The following is a 10,664-nucleotide window of genomic DNA, read 5'->3' on the forward strand; positions in this document are numbered from 1 at the left end:
TGAACAATAAATGCTAGTCATAATTGTGTTGTGTGTGTGTATGAGATTAGTGAAGTTACCCTTTATCGTGGATACATATCTGACATATACAGGTATGAAGAAAAAATTATAAAACAAACACAAAAATGTACTGGTGACAGTTGGAACCTTGAAGAACTTTTCCAGATATACTGAAATCCATGAATTTGTTTTCAAAATCTCAGGGATATAGATTACTATTGTTATTGATAAAACAGTAAAATTTAGCAAATGTATTGAATGATATCAGCGCCAAGGTATTTCCTGAGTAATGCCAGCATTAATTTTACTTTATTTTAAGTGCTCTTACAAGGCCTAAGTATTTCTGATTTCCTGAATGAACAAGTTTGACCATTAGCAAAACATTTCCCAATCACTAATTTTAAAGATAACTTTAAAGTAGTCAACAGAAAACAGAAACACTATATGTATTTATATATAGTAATTGAAAATCTGAATACAGATGTGTAATTTCACTCCTCATTCATTCTGTTGGTGATAATTAGAAAACAAAACTCTAAGGATTCAGAATTTGGGTGAAAGAAATGGAGGTGAATGGGGCTCGCTTTTACTTGTACATAAAATGGTACGGCAGCTTTGGGCAAGGACCAATGATAGTTCAACTCAAATATCTAAACATTATTTATTTATTATCACTGGTCTATTGTTAGCTTTGCAAAAGCAACACTTTACTATCTGCTTCATCAAGGCCATGTATTGAATAGTGTGAAGTTCCTGTGTTTTAGCTTAGCAAACTGAGCTCACCACTCAAAGTTGTAAGTCTTATTCATGTTGTTCTAAGTGCATTTTTAATAATGACGTTGAAAATTAACTATAACACATTTGGAATCTCATTCCATCAGGTTTTAATTATAGCTAGAGTTTAAAAAGTAACATTTAAAATATTAAGTTATTTTACATCTTTTTCTCTCTCAATCCAATTTTTCTTTCCCATGTTTCTTTTCTATCCTTGTAGACATTGAATTTACAGCCTCAAATTTATCCTTCCTCCTAGATCCTGTGCTGTTAATTAATTCCTTAGCCCTTCAGTTTGATTGTTTAAGGAGATGCACAGTTGCTTGCCATGTTTCAGTTTTGCACCATCTTTATCAACTCAAACCTGCTGCTTTATGCTGCACAACAGAGTTTGAAATCGAAACAGGCAAATCTAACTAATAGCATGGGCTTCTAACATTATTTGCTAAGGAAATTTATAGTCCTACAAAATAAATTTGAATCTAACTATAAATTATAAAAACAATGAATACCTCCAAATTCTATTTTATATTTTTTAATTACTATTTTATTTCCAGCTCTAACTCAAATCATCCCCACTAAAACTGCTCATTTGTCTGACTTCACTACTATGGATTTTGGTCCTTCTAAAATTTAAAATTATAATCCTTGCATTTACATCATGAACACCCATTGCCCTAACTAAGCATTTCCTGTAGTTTTGCATATAGCTTTCCAACTCTGTTCTTTTGTCTCCAGTTTCTTTTGTTGCTATCCCTCACTGTTACCATCATTAACAACTACACCTTTGTACAGATCGCAGGATTTTAACTCCATCTCATTGAAGTTTGCAAAATTCTCTCAGTGCTCCGCATAGTGCAGTAAGGTTTTCCCTTATTAGAAAGTCTAGAACTGGGATTGACTGTCTTGGAATAAGATGCAAGTTATTTATGGCTTAAATGAGGAGTAATTTCTTCATTCAAAATGGTGAATCTTTGAAACTCTACTCCAGAGGGCTGTGCAGACCTGGTCACTGAGTATACTGGGCGTTGCAATTGATAGGGGCGGTCCAATGGCTCAGTAGCCTTATAGCGCCAAGGACCTGGGTTCGATTCCAGTCCCTGGCGACTTTGTGGAGTTTGCATGTTCTCCCTGTGTCTGCATGGGTTTCTTCCAGGTGCTCCGGTTTCCTCCCACCGTCTGAAGATGTGCAGGTTAGGTGGCTTGGCCATGCTAAATTGCCCATAGCATCCAGGGATGTGTAGGCTAGGAGCATTAGCCATGGGAAATGCAGGGTTACAGGGGTAAGATAGGGGTGTGGGTCTGGGTTGGATGCTGTTCCGAGGATCGATATGGACTTGATGGGCCGAGCTGCTTCCACACTAATGGGATTTCAAATAAAAAGAAAGATAGATTTCAGCATGTTAAAGATATCAGGGGATATGGCGATAGACATAATGACATTAAAGTAGAAGATCATCCATGAAAATGCTGAATGGTGGAGCAGGTTTGGTTGTGCAAGTAAATGGTCTGTTTTGTTTTAGCCTTCCGGCAGAGCCTCATCTCCTTCCTTAACTTTAAGACACACCTTAAAACACTTTTTTTGGTTGACCTTTTGTTTGATCCTTCTAATTGTTCTTAGACTCATCGTTCCTGTTCACTTGGATCTTGGTGAAGGGCCTTGAAATATCTTTTCTTTTTCCAAATGTGATAGATAAATGCATATTATTGTTGATGATGACGTGGATTACATAGATTGATTTGGAAATAAACTTCAGAGCCTTGAAATCCAAAGAAAATTAGTATTCCATCAACATTATCTCTGTCAGATTATTTGAGGATTCAGTCTTTACTTTGGTTACATTAAGAAAAAGTCAGTATAATCAAACTCAAGATATTTTAAAATTCAAAACACTGTATTTGTTACTGATCAAAATGACATTATTCACCGTTGTATTTAGGCATTAAAACAGGCTCTAAGTCAGGTGCTGGAACCTGTGATGAGCCTGGAAATCACAGTAGATGAGAGGTACCTCAGTGTGGTGTTGGCAGATCTGGCTCAGCGAAGAGGAAGCATTCGAGAAATTCAAAACCGTCAGGACAGCCGAGTTGTTTTGGCTTCTGTTCCACTTGCAGAAACAATGGTAAGTTATCAACACCAAACAGCAGTTCACCTGTGTAAAGTCAATAGTTGTAATAAATAGAATGATCCTAAACATTATGATTTCTAAGACCATAGCCAACCATAAGACCTTAAAGCAGAAGTAGGCCATCGAGGTTCCTCTCCCATTCGATGAGATCATGGCTGATCTGATAGTCTTCAACTCTACTTTCCTACCTTTTCCCCAAAACCCCAATTCCCATATTGATTAAAAATCAGTTTTTCTCTGCGCTGAATATATTCAGTGATCCAGTCTCAGCAGCCCTCTGTTGAGAGAAAAAAAATCTTCATCTCGGTGTTAAATGCATGACTCCTTATTCTGAGATTGTCCCCTTGGTCCTATACTCTCCCACAAGTGAAAACAATCTTTGTGAATTTACCCTGTCAAGTCTTTTAAGAATCCTATTTGTGTCAATGGGTTATCCCTTAATTTCTGAAATTCTAAGGATTACAGGCCCAACTACTTAACCTCTCCTCATAAGACAGTGCCTCCATATCAGTGTACCTTCTGTGCCAGTAGATCTTTCCTCAAATAGGGGCCCAAGATTGTTCATAGTATTCCAGCTGTGGTCAGACTAGTGCCTCTTATAGTTTGTTATGGACCAGGCCAGACCCTTCAAAACATTTCAAGATAGCCCAGACACTAATTTTGCTATATGATTTTAAGCAGGTGTACAGTGGATATTCCAGGAGAGAATCAGGTTGTCAAACAACTAAGTTTTAAACAAAACAGAATTTATTGACAAGGTTACAAAATGAAACACAAAGAACAGAAAACAGAATACCAAGTAATTTATCCTATCCAAAAACCCAACAGACTATCCCAACTTAATGATGCTGTTCCAAAATACTTGCAACAATCCCCATAAACACCCCTTGGCACAAAAGGTAAAATGAAACACAAGTTCTTACAGGAATGGAGTCAGAGAGAGTCTCGCACCATTTCTTCACACACCCACTGCTGCATTAAAACCAAACAAAACAAAAACTGAGCTGCTAAAACTAGCCACTCCCCTTTCATTATACAAGTTTTTTTCCCCAAAACTTGAAAGCCTTCTGCCTGCGGCAATATCTGTTTCTGTGAACAAATTGGCCATAAATTCCATCCAACTTCAGATGTTACGGAACCTGCCATTTACAACCTCTGAAAAAAACCCAAGGACAACCTAATTTTGTTAAAGGAACAGGTTTATCACAAGTGTTAGCAAAACTTCCCTACTATTATACTCCATTCCTTTTGAACATCGAACACAGAAAAGTACAGCACAGAACAGGCCCTTCGGCCCACAATGTCGTGCTGAGGATTATTCCTAACCTAAAACAAAATAACTTAACCTACGCATCCCTCAATTCACTGCTTTATTTTGAAATAAAGGCCAACGTTACTTTTGCCTTCCCTAGACACTGAACTTGAATTTTAGCTCTTAGTGATTCACGGGTGAGGACTTCCAAATTCCTATCTGCTGCAATCTTTCTCTATTTTCCTTTCTGAACAGCAAGGGCAAACATGTGAATTTGTAGTTGAAACTTTGTTTTCTGATGGATCCCCATGAGGCAAATTTCTTGAGATTTATTTTGAAACAATATTCTGATTTGCTCCTCTATACAGTAGTCTTGAAATGTTAAAAGAAAGATGTTTAACTGGGCATATGTAAATAAGTCAAAGGAGATTTTCCACTGTCAGGGCAAACAATTTTGTAATATCTTGCTGGAACACTGCTGGTTTGTCAGCACTACAATGAACTGGTTACTTCAACCTTCCCATGTTAGTTCATTTGAATCATCTATTCATGGCTGTCTGCACAGCTTTAACCTTTGCTAGACAGCAAACCCAAAAGAGGAGGGGACAACCTCAAATGAAAGATTATATACATTTCAGGGTAAGAGAGGTGAATGTTAACATGATGTGATTCATTTTTTTATCAAACCTTGTGAACTGAATTAGAACATAGAACAGTACAGCACAGAACAGGCCCTTCAGCCCACAATGTTGTGCTGACCATTGATCCTCATGTATGCACCCTCAAATTTCTGTGACCATGTGCATGTCCAGTAGTCTCTTAAATGTCCCCAATGACCTTGCTTCCACACTGCTGCTGGCAACACATTCCATGCTCTCACAACTCTCTGTGTAAAGAACCCGCCTCCGACATCCCCTCTATACTTTCCTCCAACCAGCTTAAAACTATGACCCCTCGTGTTAGCCATTTCTGCCCTGGGAAATAGTCTCTGGTTATCAACTCTATCTATGCCTCTCATTATCTTGTATACCTCAATAGGTCCCCTCTCCTCCTCCTTTTCTCCAATGAAAAAAGTCTGAGCTCAGTCAACCTCTCTTCATAAGATAAGCCCTCCAGTCCAGGTAGCATCCTGATAAGCCTCCTCTGAACCCTCTCCAAAGCATCCACATCTTTCCTATAATAGGGCAACCAGAACATAATTTAATGTTTATAAAGTATACCGTATTAAAAAATTAGAAAAGTTAAGAATGATTTATAGAATACAGCTATTATTTATAATGGCATAATTATTCAATCAAAAATCTAAAACAATGATCATAGAATAATTTTTCACAACTGTTATTTATTGGCAGGGTTACTCAACTGTCCTGCGCAGTTTGACATCAGGCAATGCTGTGTTTACTTTGGAGTTCTCCAAATATGAGGCAATGAATCTACAAGATCAAAACATGCTTTTTAACAAGGTGATGGGTGTGGTGTGAATCCTATAGAACTTGTGAAGGTGACCAAATAACTGAACAGAGTCTGAGATTGAACTCAAAGGATGACGATTTTTTTCCTTGAATTGTCAAAACATTCAACTCTGTGACAAGAATGTTGAAACTTTGGATGTGAATTGAAGTGTTCATGGATGCTCTTCTTGGAAACAAAAGACTCCTCCTTGGAACATCATTTAAAACCGGGCAGTCAGCTCTTAGATTTGAATCTTGTATATTTTGGACTTTGTTCATAAGATGACTTTTTGATGACTTTTCTGGTTTGGTATGAAATCATGAAGCAGATAATGCATCTCTGTTTGAATTCAAGGATCTACAGAGTTTATGACTTAAGTTATTAAGTTTATAGACCAAGAATAAAATAAAATTCAGGTGTAATCACTTATGTCACGTTATTGTGAAACACAAGCAGATTATACTATCTGCAATTTGTACTTCATTTGCATGGGAAGAAAATGATAGAGGGTGCACTAACTTTTAAAATAACAGGGTAAGGCTCATTGGATCTACATTTGAAGGGTATTGTAGGCACCTATCTCTCCTCAGATTTTTTTTTCCTTAGATTTGGGAAATGGGGGAAATAATTGAGCAATTGGGCCTGGAGAGAAAATCAGCCCTTACTTGATACCTCACTAATTGACTTCTGGTGAGAAGGTTCATGGGTATCCTTGGGGGCCCAACTCATTACCATCTCAGCGGATGAAGAAAGGTGGCTAGTTTTTCCAATAGGTAAACCAGGGTACATTTTGGCAGTCCTCCAAATGCCCCAATCTTGGGGCTGTGAGAGGAATGGAAATAGAACAAAGAGAGACTCTGAAACCATCCCTGCCCTTGGCTCCAACATTTCTCATGATACTACCCATGGAAAGATAATATAAGTTACTTACCTTTTCACCACTGGATCCCATGAGGATCAGATGTTAGGACGCAGAAGCTGTCAGCCTCTAATTGGATTGTCAGCTTCTGGTGACCTAGGACATCAAAGTTGAGGTCAGCTATTCATGAGAATCACTACACTCACCTGTTAGCTCTTGAGTGATCGATAGGTGATTGGGCGCATTTTCTTAGTGGTGTGGGTAATATATTAGTTACCACCTAACACCTCCACCTTTAAAATAAGCAAGAAATGGGAACTTCTCCCCCACAGTTCTACAGTTTCCTCCTTTTGTATATTATCAGGTTCTCTTCAGCTGCATCATGAATGACTTAGACTATCGTGATCAGAACTGGTGACTGAAGATTGCGAAATGTTCAGTATTATTAACTTGAATACAATTCACAGTTCCTCTGATAATGCAGCAATCTGTGGCTACAGGCAGAAAAATCTGATCAACACTCCAACTGAAAAGTGACAAATAACTGCAGCTTCCAGGGAATGATCATCTCCAAAAAGGAAGGTCCTAACCAATCAATGACATTACTATCACTGAATCACTATTAAAACCCTAAGGATTATCATTGACCAGAAACCAAATTGGACGAAACCATTTAAATTCTGTGCCTACAAAAGCAGTTTAAAGGCTAGGAATTCTAATTCAAAGCTTAGGCACCACCTCCGTGGCACAAGTCAATAAATGACTATTTATCTGGATGAGTGCAGTCATATTAGATAGTAGTTTTATTAACACATTACAATTGAGATTACATTGATTATTTAGAATCCAAATTATATTTTAACTATTGCTTTTTGCTTGGTTAAACCTGTTAGGGGCAAAGTGAAGGTGTAAAAAATAATTAATTATTTCTCCTGGAGAATTATCTTGCCTTCTGATGTCTGGAAGTCCCCAATTCTTAGTACCCACCAAATTCTGCCAAGTGTACTCATTGTCATGTGTCCAAGTGCAGAAGCTCTTACTGTCATGCTAATGACTTGAGAGTTATTTATTATAACATACTCCAGGAAGAGAGAGTGCGGTATCTAACATGAGTCACCTGATTAGGGGTCAGCCTGAGGTCAGTTAGCATGTATAGTAGTAGTGAGAAACTTGGTTAAAATTAAATCTATGATCTTGAGTGTTTTTTCATCCAGAGATGTAACTTTTTCACACAGGAAGTGGTGGATATTGGGACAATTACAACATTTAAAAGGCATCTGGATGAGTATATGAATAGGAAGGGTTCAGAGGGATATGGGCCAAGTGCTGGCAAATGGGACTAGATTAATTTAGGATAGATGGTCAATATGGACAAGTTGAACCGAAGTTGTTTCTGTAATGCACATCTCTATAACTCTAAGTAGAAGAAGAGCCAGATTGAACGTGCATTATGAACTTTGAAAGATCGTTATGTGCTAATACCAAATTCCACATTCCAAAGACATGCTTTTCATCAGGTAAAATAACTGGGCTGCTGTTTCCTCCTCATTATGTCACCAAGAATCTGAATAACTGAGATTGGCATGGGTCCAAAATCTACTGTCGGAGATTTCAACGTCCACCAGCAAGATTGGCTTGATAGCAGCACTACAGATCCAGCTGGTTGGATCCTAAAGGCAATAGCTGCTAGACTGGATCTGCGATAGTTGGTGAGGGAAAAACATACTTGACCTCATCCTTACTGATCGGCCAGCTGCAGATGGATCCGTCCATGACCATATCAGTAAGAATGACCACTGCACACTTCTTGTGGAGACAATGTGGCATCTTCACGTTGAGAATAATCTCCATCACTATCAACATGCTAATTGGGACTAACTAAAGACTGGGCTTCCATGGGGCTGCGGACCATCAATAGCAGCAGAACTCAACCATTACCATCAAGCCAGGGAATTAACTCTAGTTCAGAGCAGAGCACATGCCAGGAGCAGTACCAGTCATATCTAAAAATGAGTGTCAATCAGGTGAAGCTACCAAACAGGGATCCTTGCATGCAAACAGCATAAGCAGCAAGTGGTAGACAGAGCTAAGGGATCCCACAGCCAATGGATCAGATCTAAACTCTGCAGTCCTTCCACATCCACTCATGAATGGTGGTGGACAATTAAAGAACTAAATGGAGGACGAGGAAGCTCCACAAATATCCCCATCCTCAATCATGAAAGAACCTAGCACATCAGTGGAAAAGATAGGGCTAAAGCATTCGCAGCTGTCTTCAGCAAGTAGTGTCAAGTGGATGATTCATCCACTTGCAAAATTGCTCAGGAATATCCTGTCTGGGTTGCTCTTTGAAGGATCGGTGTGGACTTGTTGGGCCGAAGGGCCTGTTTCCACACTAGGAAATCTAATCTAATCTAATATAAAAAAACGCAGGACAAATCCAATATGGCCAATTACCATTCCATTATTCATTTTATTCATGAAACACAGAAAGCCAGCACACAGGCATAGCAAATAATCAGAAAAGCTCATGGAGTGTTTGCCATTATTTTTAAAGGTTTGCAGTATAAGAGTAGGAAAGTCTTACTGCAACTGGATAGGCTGCTGGTGAGATCACTCAAGTAATGATAGCAATCCTTGGAACAAAAAAGATATAATTTAACTGGAGGAGGCAGTTCATGACGATGATCCTTGGCATGGAGGGATTGTCTTATGAGCAAAGGCTAAATAGATTGGGAAGCTACTTACTGGAGTTTAAAAGAATGATAGGTGATCTCGTCGAAACATTTAGGATTCATAAGGAACTTGACAGAATAAATGGTGAGAGGATGCTTCTGTGGCTGAACAGACCACCCAATTTGATGGATTTATGGAAATGGACAATAAATTAGGCATGCTGGGAAATTGAGACAAGCCTTGACCAAAGTGACTGTGCTGATAAACATGCTACCGAATCCAGACAGGCTGCAGGTACAGACAGACAGTATGTAATCCAGCAGCTGCAGATAATACAATATGCACTTGAATTTGAAATGAATAGAATCAACTTGAATGCCATTCCCATGACAATCGTAACCTCGAGTTGTTTACCAGATACAGAGGTGCCTCACACCGTTATTTGGAAAGGGCTACCTGACCTATGTGCACCTAACATCTCCACAAATGGATGCCCAAGGACCACTGTACAGAAGTTGAAGACATGTACGGTACCTTTCAGAGAGAGTGAATGCTGTTCTGAACTGAAAGCTTACAAGCACCTGTGTCATATGACTACATGGCAATCTCAGAGTGAAGTGGAAACTTGAAAATATGTAACATTTGGCTGTGAAATGGATATCTGAGTTGGTTGCTGTTTTGACAATTCGAACTTAACCAATCAATCAGTTTAAATGATGCCGCAGAATACCAAAACCCAACTAAGTTTGAATTTATTGTTTTGCTAACATTGAGCCAATGAGATGATCTGATTTTGGAGGTGTAAAAAAGGCAGGCGTTTTGAAAAATCAGACAGAACAATTGCCATTGAGAGAGACCCAAGACATTGAAACAATCTTATCAAAGATACCTTTTCATATGAAACATCTTCACAGTAAAAAGAAAGAAGACGACTCAGGGAGATCTTCGGCCAGAAGAACAAAGACACCGAAGATGACGGCTGCTGTATGGATTTGAACTTAAGTTGATATAATTTTAATAAGTATTTTATTGGAACAGTATATTTTTATAGAGTTGGAGGCAGATAGTAAGCAGTTAAGAGAAAGGGGGCATAGAGTTGTGAATAGTTGTTTATTAGAGAGAAAGTGAGGGCTGCAGATGCTGGAGATCAGAGCTGAAAATGTGTTGCTGGAAAAGCGCAGCAGGTCCGGCAGCATCCAAGGAACAGGAGAATCGACGTTTCGGGCATAAGCCCTTCTTCAGGAATGAGGAAAGTGTGTCCAGCAGGCTAAGATAAAAGGTAGGGAGGAGGGACTTGGGGGAGGGGCGTCGGAATTGCGATAAATGGAGGGAGGTCAAGGTGAGGGTGATAGGCCGGAGTGGGGTGGGGGCGGAAAGGTCAGGCAATACGACGGTTGGAGGAAGAGCACCTCATCTTCCGCCTGGGAACCCTCCAACCACAAGGGATGAACTCAGATTTCTCCAGTTTCCTCATTTCCCCTCCCCCGACCTTGTCTCAGTCAAATCCCTCGAACTCAGCACC

General features: G+C 39.2%; 1 protein-coding gene across 5 annotated transcripts in view; it reads left to right on the forward strand.

The window, feature by feature from the left end:
• Positions 1-6,029, forward strand: part of gfm2 (GTP dependent ribosome recycling factor mitochondrial 2) — a 63,033-nt gene extending 57,004 nt beyond the window's left edge. For all 5 annotated transcript variants that reach the window (XM_043707480.1, XM_043707471.1, XM_043707466.1 and 2 more), the window contains 2 exons: positions 2,715-2,897; positions 5,508-6,029. In XM_043707480.1, the coding sequence (XP_043563415.1) occupies positions 2,715-2,897; positions 5,508-5,636 (312 nt within the window). In that variant the 3' untranslated portion in view covers positions 5,637-6,029. The remainder of the gene's footprint in view (positions 1-2,714; positions 2,898-5,507) is intronic.
• The last annotated feature ends 4,635 nt before the right edge of the window (positions 6,030-10,664 follow it).

This window comes from Chiloscyllium plagiosum, chromosome 2, assembly GCF_004010195.1.
Source record: "Chiloscyllium plagiosum isolate BGI_BamShark_2017 chromosome 2, ASM401019v2, whole genome shotgun sequence".
Lineage (NCBI taxonomy): Eukaryota > Metazoa > Chordata > Chondrichthyes > Orectolobiformes > Hemiscylliidae > Chiloscyllium > Chiloscyllium plagiosum.